Source organism: Vombatus ursinus, unplaced genomic scaffold, assembly GCF_900497805.2.
Source record: "Vombatus ursinus unplaced genomic scaffold, bare-nosed wombat genome assembly UNPS02014810.1, whole genome shotgun sequence".
NCBI lineage: Eukaryota > Metazoa > Chordata > Mammalia > Diprotodontia > Vombatidae > Vombatus > Vombatus ursinus.
In genome coordinates, this window is record NW_020954588.1 from 50,021,198 (window position 1) to 50,039,613 (window position 18,416).

Below are 18,416 nucleotides of genomic sequence, written 5' to 3' on the forward strand. Positions count from 1 at the left end.
CCGCCCGCCTCTGCCTTCTGCCTTCTGCCTTCTGCTCATAGGGAAGGAAGGTGAACAGTGCCACTCCCCCAGGGGTAAATCCCTCAGCCTGAATCCTGGATCCCATCGCCTCTCCTTCATTCTCCAGCAATCGCGCTACTGCCCACGCTCCTCTCCACCGGTTCTGCCCCATCCACCCACAAAAACACAAAACTCAAACCCCCCAAATCCCTTAACCCCTTCTGCTCCATGCAGCTGGTCTCGTCGCTCTCTCACTTCCTGTCACTGTGGAGTTTCTCAGGAGTTGTTTAGACCAGGGCTTCTTACACTTTTCCCACTTCTGACCCCTTTTCACCTAAGCAGAATTCCTCAGGCATTGTGTGGCCTGAGGGCATGCACGGTGCAGAGGGCACATGCTTTGTGTTCAGAACTAGGGCTGCGGTGAAGTCAGGAGGCAGCATGGGCAAGCGCTGCCAGAAACACCTTGGATTTGTTACATGTTTGATTTTTAATTAATTTTTGGTTGTTGCAGGTTCAGAAACCTTTAATTTGTTGCCAAATTTTTCACAACCTCATATGGGGTCGCGACCCACAGTTCAAGAAGCGCCGGTCTGGATGGATGCCTCTCCTTCCTCACTCTCAGGCTTCCTCTGCCTTCTCTGTTCTCCTGAAGCCACTATAAACTCACCTATTAGTTCCTTATTACGAATTCCAGAGGCTTCCTTCAGTCTCCAGCCCTCTGACCTTTCCAAGCCCGAGCAAGGGGAGACTGTGGCCCCTGGCTCTGGAGTCAGAGGGACCAGGGACCAGAGGGACCTTCCTTCCTTATGAGTCCTGCCTGATGCTCACTCCCTATGTGACCTGGCGCATGTGTCTCCTCTGCCAACTGAGGAACCGGATGAGAAGATCTCCTCGGTCTTGGCCAGCTCTGCGTCTAGGACCCACGGATCTCACCAGCCTCCACACGGCTGCTACCGCCCTCGTGCAGACCCTCAGTGCCACCGAGCTGCCTCATTCCACTAAGCTCACACAAGTTCCTCCTGCTTCCACTCTGCACTCCCTCCATTCTGCCCTTCAGCCTGCTGCCAGAATCATTACGCTCCCGCACAGAGCCAGGTCATGTCACCCCAGTGCCTAAAAGGCTTCCGTGGCTCTTTATGGCCCTCCAAGTAAAGTTCACACTCCTCCTGGCAAAGCCCTCCTGATTTCTTCAGCCTCATATCTTATTCTCACCCACTATGATTCAGCAAAAAGGATCTCCTTTCTGCCCCTGCATCATGGCTCACACTATCCCAGGCCTACGATGCCATCTTGGCTTCTTTACCCACTGATCCATCTCCATCTTTTCAAGCCCAATTCACGTGCCACTTCCTCCTGGAAGCCTTGCCTGATTCGCAGGTACAGTCTCCTCAGACTCCATAGATGTATGTGGTGCAAATACAGGCTTTATCATATCAGGTGATCCATCAGAATTAGCTGTTTTGGACTTTGTCTTATGCCCACACTCCTAAATGTGAAGTTCCATAAGGGCAGGCATTCTACCTTGTCTAAGTCTGGGGGCTTCTGCGGTGCCTTGCACGCAGCACATGCCAGAGCTGAAGGAATGTTGGGGCAGGCTGGGCTGGCCTGGACTCCTGAGATCCCTTACAGTGCTCACATGAACATGAATGTCAGCAGCAAAGGGGATTTTCCTTTCCCTACTCAGAACTTGGGGGTTTTTTATTTTAGGCTTTCACTTGTTATATTAAGAAGCTAATGCTTACACTAGATTCTCAACTTCCCCTCTATCCATACCCACCGTGATTGTATAGTGAGCACAGATGACTTGCGAGATCAGAAAATGGAAAGTATTTAGAAGCCTTAGTATAAAAGTGACTGACAGTGATTTTGTTCAATTAAACAAAGAACCCAATGATTTACTGGCCAGTCAATGAAAAGAGCATCTGCAACCCAACTGCAGCCTCTTCCCCAGACGTACAAACCCAATGGTCTTTTGTCCAAGAACAAAACGGAGTCATTGTCTCACACTGGAGAACTGACTGTCCTCATGCAACGAAATAGCCTTCCCTTTAAAAGAAGGGAAAGGAATTCCCTCCAAATGATAGCTACAAAGCCACATTAGGCCCTGCCCTGCTCCTGATCCTCTGCTGTAGCATTTCTGTGAAGGGCACCCAGAAATGAATCAACCTGACAGACAGAGATGCAATCTATTTCCCCCAAAAGGTTCTCATGCTGAAAGCCAACGCTGTTCCTGATTCAACAGAACAGCAGCTTACTGGGGAATTACGTCAGCAGTTCCCACTTTTTTGGTCAAGTACGTCCCCATTAGCAGAACCCAAGATGTCCTGGTAGAATTTTAGCTTAAACGAATCATAAATTCATCGTTTAAATGAATTTTTAATTCACTTGCATGGCTTTCTGCATGGTTTTTTTTTGGGGGGGGGGGGGCACTAGGCAAAGAGGTTAAGTGACTTGCCCAGGGTCACATGGCTAGTAAGTATCAAGTGTCAAAGACCAGATTTGAACTCAGGTCCTCCTGACTCCAAGGCTGGAGCTCTATCCAGTGCACCACCTAGCTGCCCCTGCTTTGTGCATGTAATAAGCATACTTTTAAAATGGTGATCTTGGGGCAGCCAGGTAGCACAGTAGACAGAGCACCAGTCCTGGAGTCAAGAGGACCTGAGTTCAGATCCAACCTCAGACACTTGACGCTTACTAGCGGTGTGACCCTGGGCAAGTCACTTAACTGTATTGCCTAGCAAAAACAAAATGAAATAAAAATGGTGATCTTGAAATGGTTTAAGTTTGGAAATGCCTTTTAGATACAACCACATTAATTTCTGACAGTCACCAGGCCTTGAAACCACTTAAAACTCCAGATCTGAGAATACGGAAGAAACCCTCCTCTGACAAGGACAAGCCCTCCAAAGAAAGAACCTTAGGCAACGCCCACTTCCAAAGCTCCGAGGGACGGCGGAATACTGACCACAGTCCGGGGCCAAAAGGCCATTCAAGTAGGGGAGCGTGAGTCTCCTGACCTCCTCCAGCTTCTCCCGCAGCTTCTTCACTTGGTTGTCCGAGCGGCTAATCCTCTGCCTCAGCAGCTTCAACTCGCCGTTCTTCTTCTCCACCTGTTCCCGCAGGCAGCACACCTGGCTCTTGCTGGGCCGAGAGGAGAAGCAGTAGGAATGGAGGGAGTCGATGAGCTTGCACGCCCCCGACGCCGACATGATGACCTCGTTAATGGACATGGGGTTGGCGTCCGTGTCTCCCTTCTGACCGAGCACGGCTTCCGTGGCGGGCTTCGGAGTGACGTCCGGCGGAGGCGCCGATGAGCTCTGGGAAGGCTTCTGAGGCGTAGCGGTCAACGAGGAAGTCGGGGCGCTCTCCGCCAAGCACGTGCCGGGCACCACGCTGCTGCGGCTGCAGCCCGGCTCCACGTCTCTCTTGAGTCTTTTCCTGTCCAGCTGCTCTTTTGGAAGGGAGGGCCTCTCTCGAGTGTGCCGAGAGGAGAAGCTGTACGAGTGGAGGGAGCCAATAAATTTGCACGCCCCTGATCCCAGAGGAGTAAAGTCATCAATGGAGATGCCGCTCTTGTCTGTATTCCAAGCCCCAGCTTGGGCACTGGGTTCAGCGCAGCCCCCCAGAGCAGGTCTCTCCGGCTTTCTCGGGGCACTGGGCTCAATGGCCAAACTGTCAGCAGAAGTCCTCCCCGGAGCCCCTTCCATCGGGGTGGGCCTCTCCACCCCCTGCTCAGACGGGCTTGCTGCTCGTTCCATGTTTCCAACCTCTTCTTTTACCATCGGCTCTTCATCCGCAGACAGTGAACGTTCGATAACTTCACACGCCGCCTCCTCCTGGGGTTCCCTCACATCCCCGGGAGGCTGGCCAGCCTCCTTCCTCCTACTTCGGACATGACCTCGAGCACTTTTTTTCTTCTCTGCCAAGTGAAAGATGGATGGCACAGCTGTGGGTTTGAGAAGTCGGTGCTGGTCCTCCAGCCTCTTCGAGAAGCTATCTTTGGTGAAATGCTCACTGCAGAGGAAGGAATACTTGGTGGGGGTCCAGTTATCCCTCTGAACTGCTTTCAGCCACTGGATCAGGCGTTTTGAATCCTTAAGGGGGAACCTGTAAGACAATTAAAGTAATAAGTAAAAACTTCTTGCAGTCATTGAAGAAACAAAAAATTCGATGATTAAAAACGAAAGGATGGTTTTTCATAAGCTCTAAGTCTTTACTAAGCTGAAACAACATTTTCTTCCAGTTTCCAGGTCGACTGATGCTAACAATGACAAGCTGTATCTCTTCCTTTGGCGTTACGGGGTAGCGTGGCTTTGACATCCTAGCAATCACCTCAACAATTCAACAAATATTGTTTGTCTGTTGTTGGATAATCCTGGTACCATCAAGCCTGGCATGTAACAGACTGAGGCTCATCAGAGTTGTTGATTACCATCCTGGAAGATAGATATCCTGCAAAGAGAAGAGGGTTTCCCTCTAGATTGGATTAAGAGAGCTTTCCAGGGCACCTCATTTACAGGTAATAGTGTTCTAACTGCATCAAGCACCAAAACGTTATAGAACCCTTCAAACAGGACCCCTGATTATTCAAATCAGCCTAATAATCTGGAACGGAAAAATTAAATTGATGAGAGTTCCCCTTTGTCCAAGCCAGGGCTGGGGGAACCTGGGTCCTCGAGGCCACATGTGGCCCTCTAGGTCCTCAAGTGTGGCCCTTTGACTGAGTCCAAGTTTGACAGCACAAATCCTTTTATTAAGAGGATTTGTTCTGTGAAGTTTGGACTCAGTCAAAGGGCCACACTTGAGGACCTAAGGGGCCATTATGTGGCCTCGAGGCCACAGGCTCCCCACCCCTGGTTCAGACTATGATATGCAACTGGAAAGCCAGTCCTTTGAATTGGTCTAGGAATATACAAAGCTGGGACGTGAGATGGACAAGGTGGGGTCAAATAGGAATGGGAGGAGGACAGCACACTGGACGGCACAGTGTTTTAGCTCCCAAGCCAATTTTTTACGTGAATGTTTTCTTGGTGGTAATCACACCTGTAAATCTTAGAAGACCAGAATTTCCCAAAAATCAGAACACTTTTGATATAAAGAGTAATGAAGAAATACATAGTGAGTACTAAGCAGGCTAGAGCATATTTCTGAGGATGACCTAAATCATGCCACAAAACATGATGTAAAGAATTTAATTCAGATTAGTGCTCTGAAAAGGAAGTAGGCTGATCATGTAAGTAAATCAAATGAATGGGCATTTATTAAACACTTACTAAGAGCCAAGCATTGTGCTAAGCACTAGAGATGCAAAGAAAGGCAAAAAACAGACCCTGCCCTCAAGGGGCTCATAGTCTAACAAGGGAGATGACATACAAACAATTCCATACAAACAAGATAGGACGGGACCAAGAGGAGATGCAGCTATGTTCGATTAGTACGAATAATGAATCAACGTGAAAATGAATCCGGTGAAGTGGTTACATTTACTTGAATTTGAACTAATTAATGCAATAATTACGAAAAATAAGGTCATTGGTTCCAGCTCTATAGAAAAATGCAATGCAGATTCAAATAATGTGACCAATTCTCAGGATCTGTTATTCGAGCTAGTTGTAATGTCAGAGAGAAAGCATTAACATTAGGGAGTTTGGGAAAGGCTTCTCCTAGAAGGTTAGACTTTAGGGGAGACAGAATGAAACCAGGGAAGCCAGAAGCAAAGATACGGACAGAGGACATTCCAGGCATGGGGAATAGCCATTGAAAATGCTTCCAACTGGGAGATAGGACAAGGAACAGCAAAGCAGATGGCAGACTTTGTGGAAGGGAGAAAGGTGCAAGATGATTGGAAAAGTTGGAAGGGGCCAGGTTAGGAAGGGATTTAAAAGCCAAATAGGACTTTATATTTGCTCCGAGAGGCAAGTGAAAACCACTGGAGTTTATTAAATTAGAGGGGAGGTAGGGAGGGTCACGTGACTCAGACCTGTGGACGATCGCTTCGATAGCCAGTAGGGAATGGACCAGAGTGGGGAGACACCTGAGGGAATGGGACCTGCCCCAAGGTGGTGGCGACTGTCCAAGGAGAGAAGGGGCCATCACAGACAGACAGAATGAAGAAGGCAACGGTGCCCATGAAATGGCAAAAGATCTAGAGGAAGAACCCCAATATACTGGGCAGATTCCTCCAGGGGAAAAATGTGGACCAGGACCACAGAGGATGGAAAAGCACGGACAGACTGCATTCTACAAGGAGAAAAGGAAGATCCACATCCTTAGGGGTATAAACTTCCTGAAACAGGTGAAGGTGCTGAACTATGTCCTAGGGATACCACCATGTTCTCAAGGAGTTTACAAGCTACTAGGGTTTAAAGGGAACGCATTGGTTAAACGAGGGTCAAACATAAAGTCAACAAATAACCAAGCATTTATTAAGTGCTTACTATTGCCAGGCACTACGCCTGGCATCATGCAAAAAGTGGTGAGAGACATCAGCCAAAATTAGAAATGCCATCCAACCCATTGAAAGCTTTTATGGCTGAAGATGAATGTGCACTGGGATTATATTTTAGAATGACAAGGAAATAAATATTTTATGTGTTTCCTGGGTCACATGAAGAAGCATAAACTCTATCAATGCTGGCTATGGCTGGGAAAGGAGCTGGGCCAGTCCTAGAGTAAGTGAGGCATACCAGGCAGCCCACCCACTGCACTGGTACACATGAAACAGAACAGAAAGAGAAAGAAGGCCTCTAACATGGTGCTCCAGCACCTCTCCTAGTGTCTAGCACACAGCAGGTGCTCAATAAATGCTTGCTGATTCATTCAGTGGCTATTGTTCAATTGTGTCTCCGTGACCCCGTTTGGGGTTTTCATGGCACAGATTCTGGAGCAGTTTGCCATTTCTTTCTCCAGCTCATTTTACAGATGGGGAAACTGAGGTAAACAGGGTTAAGAAACTTGTCCAGGGCCACACAGCTAGTAAGTATCTGAGTCCAGATTTTCCTGACTCCAGGCACAGATTTTTATCCACTGAGCCACCTACTGCCCCTAGTTGACTGAGTTATATTCAACTAAAATTTAAACTCTGTGAAGGCAAGAAAAGTTATTTTTAGTCTTCGACTCCCTAGCACCTAACTTTTTGTCTGGCCCATAAACACATAACAAACACATAATGAACGGAATTAGGTAGATCATCTAGAGAGGATTTATGGAAGGATATGAGTAGAAATCAAATAGGATGATCAGGGGCGGAGAGTGTAGGATGGTCTCCATTGGTGGAGGGATTAACTGAATTGTGGAAGTCAAGGATCCATCAGGTATCAAAGTAAGAAGCAATTCAGTGCCAAGAAAGTAAAATGTTCGTTGGGTCTCAGGCTCCCACGTGGGCTTCAGGGATGACTTCTGAGGTCTTTTCTAGCCCCACAGTTTTCGGGGTCTAATACAGTTATGAATTTTTCAAAATCCATTTGCAGGGTCCTGACCTCTTTTTCAGAAAAAAAGTGAACTGATATCATTGGCCTGAAAAATGTGTTTGTGAAGCTCAGTAATTCGTTTTCTCATTGAAAACCATTCAAACAGGGTTAAAGAATTGCAATATCAAAAATGAACCAGACTGTACATTTTCTAAGGATGTTCCAAAGGAAACGCAGCAGAAGTAACAAGTTCTAGTGGAATGTGTGCCACTACCAGGCTACAAGACCTTGAAAAAGAAACATACTAAATCATGATGAATTTTCACTAGATACTGCAGAGTGCTAACAAGCCCCTGGCATCGGATAGCCCGGCAGCTTAAAATTTAAGATAAACATTGTTGTACAACATAAGATAATAGCTAAATATAACATATATATTACATACACATACATACATATATGTGCATGTATATACACATATGGTTGTTATATGTCAGCCCAGTATCGTGGGAAAAGCTTTGGATTTGGAGTCACAGACTCCACAGTTCAAAACTCCGGCTCTGCTTTTTATAACTCGTGTGACCTTGGGTAAATCACAATTTCTCCTGCCCTCCGTTTCTTTATCTATAAAATGAGGTGGTTGGTGTGGCTCTCTTTTAGGCTCTAAAATCTTATAACCCTAGGCCCCAAGAGTTCTTCGTGGTCGTGCCCTTAGGGCGCTTCCCAGCAGGAGAAGATCAGGAGAGCTCAGGAAATGTAACTGGGAAGACTGGAAACAAATTGCTCCTAAGATAGGTTAAAATGAACATTCTAAATGAAAATCAATTATAATGCTCCTGAAATTCACATTAAAAGGGTGCTGAGACCCTCTGACTTTCAGTGGTCCGTCCCCTAAGGAGAACTACAGACTAGCTGGATCACTTGGCACGAGATGCTGTCAAAATGGCAGCTTCATTGCAGGGTTTAATGCTTCTCCTTATGGATTTCAGGCACTTCAGAAGTTGATTTACTCACCTTCATAACTAGATGCCCGGGCTGCCTACCTTTAGCATCACACTAAAGGTTTCTTTAAAGCCACTCTATTAAAATCACCTCAGTGAGGAGGGTGTGTGAATTCAGGAAGTGCTGCTTATACACTCTCCGTTTCCCTCATCACAGAAACCAAGATGTGATCTTGGAGGAATCAAACGCGCACAGGGAAAGGAGCACAGAGAACACAAAGGAACAACCTGATTGAGAGGGGGGAAATGGGGAGGGGGAGAAGCAGAAGACGACTCAAAAAAATGCATTTTGCCGCAAAAGTTTGTTGTTGCTGTTGTTTTTTTCTAAAGGACTGCAAGGCAGTAGTGGGGCTTCTTTCACTGAGCTGCTGCGGGCTGGGGGGACACCATGACTTGGTTGTATTAGCAGAAGTTATCACTGGCTTTCAGGAGGTTTTAACAGCCACCCAGGAGGGACCTCAGCACCCAAAGAAGCTCAAAAGAAAGCCCAACAGCCTCGGAATTCTTTGTCTCGGAGGGGGTCCAAGGGGGAGCCCCTGCTGAAACTGGCAAGATGAAAGACACAAGTACTAGGGAGGGGGGACCCGGGCCAGGATGGGGAGAGGGGTGAGAATGGGGGTGAGGACACGGCTGGGGATGGGGACCCGGGCCAGGATGGGGATGGGGGTGAGGACGAGGCTGGGGACCAGGGAAGGACGGGGCCACGCTTGGGATGGGGATGTGAATGGGCGTGAGGACACGGCTGGGGATGGGGATGGGGGGTGAGGACACGGCTGGGGACGGGGACCAGGACCCGAAGAGGGGTGAGGACGGGGCTCGGAGCCCCTCCTGCAGCAGGTCCCCCTCCCCCCGCTCTTCCTCCTCCTCCTCCTCCTCCTCCTGGTCCGCGGCCTCTCCGGGCCAAATTTGGAGGTGTGGCCGGCGGGTCGGGGCTGCGGCCGGAGGAGCCGGGTCCGGGGCGTGACGCAGGGCGGCCCCCCGCCCCCGCCCGCCGGGGCCTCAGTTTCCCGGGCTGTCGGCCGGCCCGGGCGGCCCGGGGTTACCTGTGGAAGCTCACGGCCCGCTTCTCGCCCTTGCCCTGCCGGTTGGAGCAGTTCACCGCCGCGCAGCAGATCACCATCTCCGGGCGCCCCGGCCCGGCCCCGGCCTCCCCTGCCCCGCCCCGCCCCGCCCCGGCGGGCTGGCCGACGGACGGACTGACGGACCTACCACCGGAGCCGACCCCGGCGGCGAGCGAGCGAGCGAGCGGCCAGGCAGCCAGCGAGCGAGCGAGCGAGCGCGCGCGCGCCCGCGCCGGCCCGAAGCTGAGGCGCGCGCGGGACGTGAGAGCCAGCCCCGCCCCCGCCGCTTCCTCCCGCCTCCGCCGTACGGAGACATGGCGGCGCCCGCTCCCGCGCCAACATGGCCGCCGCCGCTCGCGCTCCTCCGCCTCGGGGCCCCGGAACCCGCGCGGGGCCCCGCAGCCCAGCTTCCCTTCTCAGAGGCTTCGGGGGCCGGCGAAGCCGCCTCCGTTGTTGTCACCGCCCGCCGGGGCGGGCCCGGCCCCTACGGGCTCCCCTGTCCTCCGCTGTGCCGTACGACAAGATGGCTGCCGCCTCTACGGAAACCCGCCCCGCCCCGCCCCGCCCCGAACAATTAACCCCTGCGGCTGGAAGGCTCTGCGCTACAACAGGCATCGATGAAGCACCTACTAGATGCCAGGCGTCGTGCTGGACTCTGAAGATGCTGAGGCACAAACGAACCAGTCCTGGCCAGCTTCTCTACAGCAGGAGGGAACAGGGGCATTGATCAATCAATCAACAAGCAGCATCGAGGAAGGACCTACTACGTGCCAGGTTCTGGGGATGCAAAGATAAAAGCGAAAGGACATCTAATCCAACCCTTGCACCCGAGAAATCTGAGGCCTAGCCTGAGCCAGTACCCTCAGAATTTGAGACTCCCTGATGGGGAATAGCATGAATGCATAACAAATACAATGTAATTTTCTTTTAAATGCACTGTGTGGATACCTTTGGATCCTCACTATACTCATTTCATTTCTGCACGTGCACCCAACCCCATGCTGAACTCTCCTTTGTCTCCAAGAAAAATAAACAGCTCCATGACACAGAGAACCCATCTGAGGATGCCTAGCGGTCCCTGCCTCTTAGACAAGAGGGACGTATGCTTCATCATTCATTTTGGGGAGCCATTGTTGGTGCTCAGGGTTCAGCTTTTCATGGACACTGCAGTTGGCTGAATTGGTAGGAGAATAAGAGAAAGCTCCTCCCCTCCCCTCCCCCCCCAACACATTGGGTAGAGCCCTGAGGTGAACGTAAGGGAAGGCATGGAGGAGAGTCACACGGGATGAACAGGCGCAGGTGGCTAGGGACCTGCATCATCCAGGGGATGGTACGAAGCTACGAGATCACAGATCTCTCTGGGGATGAGGTTCTGTATGTTGTGGTGCTGTGCAAGAATGATTTTCCTTTTTGTCTCAGTCTTTGTGGTTCCCAAGCCCGGTGCCTGGTGCTGAGTCAGCACTTAATGAATCGCCACGAATGAAATTGTTGACATGTTTTACAACAGATCTCACCCTCACCAGTATGCTTCTAGCAGTCATTGTACTGGAGGGTAGAGAGCACTGATTTACAGTCAAAAATCACTATCTAAAGCTGTAAGGTACCCAGGTGGCCTATCGTACCATCACAGCACCACATAAGCGTCAGAAGGAATCTCAGTGGTCATCTTGTCCAACCTATCCACCCACTCATTCATTAAACATTTATTAAGCACCTAGTAGGTGCCAGGCTCTGGGCTAAGTGCTGAGGACACGAAAAGAGGCAAAAGACTGCCCCTGCCCTTAAGGAGCTTATAATCTAAGGAGGTGGGGGGAAGGCAACAAATCTATAAAAAGCAGGCTATCACATACCTGATAAGTGCTCTTTCGGGCTCTGGTTAAAGACCGGCCTTGGCATTTTGCACAAGAGGATTGGTTCCAGGATATGAAGTGACTTGCTCCAGTATACACAAGTTGTCTAATCCCAAATGCAGCATTCTTTCAATGGACCATGCTACAAGGGGCAATCTAGGTGAGCCTCAACTACATTGAACAAATATCTATTAAGGATCTATTACCAACCCCAGACCGTGAGATGTACTCAGGATACAAAGACAAACAGGTGATGTCCCTCATCTCCAGGAGACTTCATCATCCTGGGCATGCACGGTATAATAGAGAGAAATAAATAGTATGTACAAGAGAATACAAAATCATTTCAAGAGGGATTGAGACTTTACCATTTGGGGGCTGGGGTAGGAGATGTCATGAGAGCACTTAAGCTCTGTTTCCTCATCTTCAAATGAAGACATTGGGATTTGTTGGTCCCTCTAGCTTTTAAGAACTTGTGGGCTAACTCCATTTCCCTGGTTAGGGAACCAAGGCATAGTCAATTAGCCAATAAGCATTTATTAAGCATTTACCAAGTGCCAGGTGTTAGGGATACAGAGAACAAGCCAAAACCATCCCTGCCCACAAGGAGGTCACATTCTCACGGGGGGGGGGGGGGGGCACACAATGTGTGCACAATGGGAGCTGCTGGATGGCACGACCTCCTCCCCTCAGCCCCATGCCCGTGGGTACCTTCACTGCAGCTTGCAATCTCAGACAGCTGCCTAGAGCTCTTAGTGGTCGAGTTACCGTGAACCAGGACCGACACAGCCAGTTTGTGCTACAGGCAGCTCAAAGTCCGAGTCTTCCCAGCTCAGAGGCCAGCCCTCAAGCCAAGGCTAAGCGGTGCCCCTCTCCTCATGTGCATATGTAGGTACAAGGCACATGCAAAGTAAATACCACGGAACCGTAGACAGGAAGACACTAGCAGCTGGAGGAATGAGGAAAGCCCTCTGGAGAAGGGAGTCTGGGGTGGTGGTTAGGAGGTAATGCATTCCCGGTGTGGGGGCGCCGGCCAGGGCAAAGGCATGAAGGCAGGACACGGGTAGTTCTGTGAGAGGAACATTAAGTGGTCCAGTCTAAGTAGCTTCGACCTTATCCAGCATCGATTAAGCGCCTACAACAACGAGGGAGGGATTGTTCTAAATAATGGAAATGAAAAAAAGAGAGAGCCGTCCATCCCTCAAGGTGCCAACTTTCTAATCCAACATGCACTAGACTGTTAACTCCTTGAGGGCCGGTGCTGTTTTTGCCTTTTCTTGTAGCACCAGGTCAGACGCATAGTAGGCACTTTAAAACGCTGGCCTATTTGACAGTATGTATTTATTAAGCACCAGCTAAGAGCTAGGTGCAGGAGATACAGAGATAAAAGCAAGAACGGTCCTCGCTCTCACAAAGTTTATATTCTCTCGGGGAGATGCCAGAAACCCGAGCGAGAAAAAGAACTGAGGTGCCCGCATTCCCCAGCGTGGTCCAGAAGCCCTCGCTTTCCTTCCACCTGCTGCGATCTGTCTACGTAAAGACCACGCCTCTCCACCCGCGCACTCTACCCCCCCCCCCCCGGCCGTAGTTCCGTACGCCAAGATGGCGGCCCCCAGTAGTGCCTCCACTCGCTCCATGCTCTCCACTTCCTCGTCAGGCTCCCTTCCCGACCCCGCCCCTTCCCTTCGCCGACCCCGCCCCTTCCCCTCGCCCTTCCTGCTCACGTGCCTCCGGGCACGAGGCAGCATCCTGATTGGCCCCGTCCCCGCGTGACGTCACGCCGCGTCGCGTCGCGGTGCCTGTGGTAGCGACGCCGCCGGTTAGTCGGTGGGTGAAGAGGGAAGATGGATGCAGGTGAGGAGGCGTCGTTCCCCCGCTTGCGGCTCCGGTCCGGGGGGCGGGAAGGAGAGGCCGGGGGGGCGGGGGCGGGGGCGAGGCCGGGGTCGGCCGGGGCTGGGGCCTGCACGGACGGGCGTGCCGGGTGGGGGCGGGGGAAAGGCCCCGAGGAGTCTCCGCCTCGGCCCGGGCCTCCCTCCCGCCCCCTTCGGGTCGTGCCTCGGACCACACGCCCGGACCGGGGGTGGGGGGGTTGTGGGGGCGGGGGCGGGTCGGCCTTGAAGGCCGAGAAAGGGCCCCGCCCCGCCCCCAGCTCCGTGCGCCTCCGCCGCGTCCCCCTGGCCCCGCGTCCGCGTCCCCGAGGTCAGGCCGCCCGGCGCCTGGGCCCGAGGCCCGAACGGAGGGGCCCCGAGCCTCAGTTTCCCGCTCTGTCCGTTCGAGTCCGCGCCGGGGCCTGGCGGGGTCGCGGGGTCTCCCGCTCGGGGACCGCCCTCGCGCCGGCCCAAGGTTACCTTGTGTCCGTGTCCGCTGTGGTCAGGGAGGCCACGACGAGGCCTGGGGGGTGGGTCGGGGGTCCGCCCCGGTCCGTGCACCTGCTCTCGGGGCAGTCACACAGGTTGGTGGCGCCCGGCCCTGGGGCTGAGCTTCAACCTTGTGATGCTCCCTGGGTTCCAGACTGGAGCCGAATGGTCCGAAAAGAGGCGATGCCCCGAGGCTGCAGGAAACGTCGGGGTCGGCGCTGGCCCGAGCCAATTTGGGCTGTTTGTGAGAGCGGGAGGAGAACCTTCCGCTTATCAACACCGTTAGGCGGAGAGAATAAAGCATCCGAGAGAGCAGATTCACACCTGATGAAAGGGGGGCAGCGAGCTGTCCAGGGCCGCCCGGCCACAGGTGGAACTCAAGTTTTCCGGCCCTCAAAGCCTGGTGTTCTTTTCACTCTCCTTCCGTTCCTAAGCCATGAAAAGGTACCATTGGTTCTTACTGGGGTTAGAGGCCATGAGTTTTCAAAAGATTTGTAGTGAGACCCAAATGTGCCCAATCATCCTGAGAATGAAGCGGGAAGGATGGGGTGGCACAGTGCAAACAGGATCTGGGTTTAAATCCTCGCTCTCTCTGCTTGCTCCCCATTTCACTTGTGTGAATTTGGGCAAGTCGCTTAAACACTGGGGGTCTGGTTTTCCTGGGGAATTGAAGGAGATCTCTAGGGCTCCTTCCTGTTCTAAATGTGTGATCCTCTTTCAGCAGATGAAGAGATCGCTAAACAACGCAAAGCCTCCCCTTTTTCCAGGCATTCCTAAAGTCGTCTTGTGCCCAGGAGGACTAAGCCCTCGAATCGTTGTTTTCACTGGGTTATCTTCACCATCACTGCTAAACTCCTTACTGTAATAGCTTCTTAACATTGCTTTCCCCTGTACAAAGAAAGTAAAGTAAGAAAGAAGACCTTCCCCCACTATCCACAGTCAAAAGATTCTGTCATTTTTGCTGAGGAAATATTTTGAAATTTTAACTTTTTGTACCTAACTAGTCATTCCTCTTGTGGCCCAGGGGATAGAGGGCCAGGCCTGGAGTTCAGATGTGGCCCCAGACACTCATTAGCTGTGTGACCCTGGGCAAGTCACTTAACCCTGTTTTCTCAATTTTCCTCATGTCAAATGAGCTGGAGAAGGAAATGGCAAACCACTCCAGTATCTTTGCCAAGAAAACCCCAAATGGGGTCACAGAGAGTCAGAGACCAAAATGACTGAACAACAACAACAAAAAAATTCCCCATTCTTCTTCCCTTGTTTCCATATCTCCTGAGACAGTTGCGATGTTATTTATGTTTTCCCAGTTCCACTTGTGGCTTTCCCCTACATAGCATAGTTAGTTTATCTTTACCCTTGTTCTTGTGTTTTGGCCTCCATACAATAAATGACCTTATCTGCAAAATAGGTTTATCTTGGGTGCAATTTTACCAGCCCTATTCAGTTTTGCTTTAAAAAAACAAAAACAAAACTCAACTCCCAGCTGCCTTTATCTTGATATTCTTTAATAGTTCTGCTTAGGTGTTTTTTAGTAAATTTAAGGAGGATACTCAGTTAAGCCAAGATTTAAAACAAAAATATTTTAAAAATTCTAAATAAGCACACTGAACAAATTCAGTTGTAAATTTAGGAGTTTTTATTGATTTTTTTTTTTAAGTCACCGTCACTTCCCAATAACCCTTCCTTCCCCCAAAACTAAACAGTTTCTTGTAACAAAATATAGTTTAGCAGAACAAATCAGCGCATGTCCTATTCTGTGTTTATAATCCATTACCTCTCTGCCAGTTGTAGTGAAATATACTTCACTGTCCTCTGGAGTCACAATTGTCCATTGCATCGATCAGAGTTTTGATGTTTTTCAGTGTTTTCCTAAACATTATCGTCATTCTGCAGATTATTTTCTTGGTCCTGCTTCTCTGAGTTGGGTTCGTGTAAGTCTTCCTAAATTTCCCTGAATTTCTTACCTGTATTACTCCTTATGAGTCAGTAATATTCTGTTTCATGTTATTTCAGTAGCTATTTCAGCTATTCCCCAATTGTTGAGCATTCCACTTTGTCAAGAGTGCTGCAAGAAATATTTTCTCTTTTGTTTTTTACTTCCTTGGGTATGTGATTCCTTTTGTGGGTGAGTCGGACTGAGACCCCTTCCAACTCTTAAATTGTGATTGTGACCAGTAGGTCACTGGGGCAAAGAGAAAATACCATTTAGTGATTTCTCTCTTGGAGTTTGAAATTATTATAATTAGGTTTAAGAACATCAGTATCTGTTGTAGTGTTTTCAGGGAAGAAAATATTGTTTACCGTGACAATCATTTTCATTGTTGTTTATAGACTTCTATAATAGGTTTTTTTTATTTTTAAAAGCGGTCCCTAAGTTTGGCTGCGCTAAGGACAGTCACGAGAAGGTGGTGTGACCATGTGCCGAGAGGGCTGGCCTTGGAGTTCGGTCTGAGCTGAAGTCCTGTCCCTGGCGCATGCGGGCTCTGTGACAAGGGGCAAGTATCTTAGGTTACAGAGGAGTTGTCCAATCAACAGTGGTTGGATCAGGGACTGGAGGGTTTCTCCCACCCTGGTGAAATCATGGGTACAGACCCTCCAGCTTCTCTCCCCAAAAAAAGGACTTTCGTAGAAGAAATGTGACAAAGGAAGAAATTAGGTGGAAAAACGTATTTTCTTGGGGGAGAAAGAATGGTGGCTGGCGTTGCACTACTTCCTTGATAGAGTGCTGAGCTTAGTCTAAGATGTTAGACAGCTAGAAAGTCTATTTCTACCTATTGTTTTACATCTTAGGAACAAAGTTTTATTATAGAACATTTGGACTTAGAAAGGGATCGTTTACTTCTTACAAGGTTGTGTGCTAGAACTTAAACCAAATGTGCTGAACCCTGGACATCGAAGGACATTTTAAACAGCCACCTATTACAATCCAAGGGGAATGCTACTTATGTAGGGCTCCTTTTGAGGCCATGGGTTTGTTGAAGCAGGATAGTATTTTAGCGTTTCTTGCTAAAATTATGTAATTGTTTAGGAAGTACTAATATAGCCTTCTCCGGGTTTCCCTAGCTCAAGTCCTGGATTCCATTAGCATTGGTACATGATTACAGAGTTCAATGTTACATAGTTATTTTTGCATGTGCTACTTGTAAATTTCAGGTCAGATCTCAGATTCTTTTGATCTCTTCCTGTTAGTTCCATTCAAAAAACATGTGACCTAGGATGGTCCTGGAAATGTCATAGATATTTAATAAAATATTTAGTGACTTAGTGATAGACTTCTTTATTGTTGTCTGGACTCCTAGAATTTCATTTTTTGCATTTTGTACATAACATTAATCTAGTATGTTGATACAGCATATAGATAAATGAAATAAAAAGGGCAATCAAACTGTATAGTAACATGGATTAGAGAGATGTCATTGAAAAAGCTCTGTATAGTTTCTCAGTTGCTTATTAAGCAGTCTGTCTTTATGTCTGGAATACACTCAGAACTAACTCCCCACCATTAATGTAAATTATTTTGGGGTTGGGGCAGCTTAGTGGCACAGTGATTAGAGCACTGGCCCTGGGGTCAGGAGGACCTGAGTTCAAATCTGGCCTCAGACACATAACACTCCCTAGCTGTGTGACTCTGGGCAAGTCACTTAACCCAATTGCCTCATCAAAGAAAAAACAAAAACAAATAAAAACCCAACAAATGATTTTGGGGTTCATTAAAGGAAATCAGTTTCACACCCAATATTTTGAACATGTTAAGACCAGTAAACTTAGAAAATTTTGTAAATTTCAAGTTGCAATTTCATTTGTACTGTGTAAGCTTTCTCAGAAGGTTTTTGTAGACACCTATGGTGAAAATGCTTTTGAAGTGAAAATGTGTTGTAGTTTATAAGTACCATCGGTGTACATTCTTTTTGTGTAGTTTTAAGATTGGGACTGAAGAGAAAAATCAGAGTTAAATTCTTTGTTGCTTTCCCACAAAGTCAAGCAGTTTTAGAGATAGAAAGATCCTGACAAATCATCTAATACAAGCCTTAGTTTTTACAGATGAGGAATCTGAGGCCCAGAGAAGTGAGATGATTTTTCCAAGGTCACACAGGTAGTTCGTTGCAGAGCTCAATGAGAAACCAGGTCTTCTCAGTCAGTGTTTTCTCGGTAGCATTCTCATTTTAAGAAAGGGGCAAAAGTTGGTTCTTCGAACCTGACATTGAAACCCAGAAAAGGTTTAGACTGGATTAATAAACAGATGATTTGTGAGAAATCAGAAATGGTAATCTCCCGGAACCGGCGTTGGTTCACCTAAGTTAGTCCTAACTAATCTCATTGCCATCTGTGAAAATTTTTAAAAATTTAAGTTCAAACAGACTGATTCTTCATGTGTTTCTAAAGGGGGACTACTGCAACAGAGAGAAGCTGTACTCTACAAATTTGTTGTCTCTGTTTTCTGCTTTTATTTTTAGCTTTTTAGTTGGCGATATTAGCTCAGCTACAGGATCGTGACATGCTGACTATAGCTAGAGTGTAGTTGGAAAATTGAAACTTGATAGTATTTCTCATGTTCTCCTTCAGTTTCTTACTGTATTCTACTGTAGTGTTTTTCTGTATTTGTCATCCTTCAAGCTAGAAAATAATTGCATAAGAACTCAGGCTTCTGTTCTTTTTCTTCCTTCCTTCCTAATTTGGCCATATGTCTAAATGCAGAGATTATGAACACCACTTCATATAAAGGTCATGAAATTAT

General features: G+C 48.8%; 2 protein-coding genes across 4 annotated transcripts in view; one reads left to right on the forward strand and one right to left on the reverse strand.

Moving 5' to 3' along the window:
- The window catches only part of THAP4 (THAP domain containing 4), a 65,893-nt gene extending 56,227 nt beyond the window's left edge, over positions 1-9,666 (reverse strand). The window contains exons 1-2 of one of the 2 annotated variants that reach the window (XM_027876040.1): positions 9,616-9,666; positions 2,966-4,107 (exon numbers count right to left, since the gene is read on the reverse strand). In XM_027876040.1, the coding sequence (XP_027731841.1) occupies positions 2,966-3,782 (817 nt within the window). In that variant the 5' untranslated portion in view covers positions 3,783-4,107; positions 9,616-9,666. Of the gene's footprint in view, positions 1-2,965; positions 4,108-9,453; positions 9,542-9,615 lie in introns of those variants that run through there. The other variant, XM_027876039.1, reaches the window with a different exon arrangement.
- A 3,419-nt stretch (positions 9,667-13,085) lies between these two features.
- ATG4B (autophagy related 4B cysteine peptidase) overlaps positions 13,086-18,416 on the forward strand; it is a 37,736-nt gene continuing 32,405 nt past the window's right edge. For both annotated transcript variants that reach the window (XM_027875761.1, XM_027875762.1), the window contains exon 1: positions 13,086-13,175. In XM_027875761.1, coding sequence (XP_027731562.1) covers positions 13,166-13,175 — 10 coding nt within the window. In that variant the 5' untranslated portion in view covers positions 13,086-13,165. The remainder of the gene's footprint in view (positions 13,176-18,416) is intronic.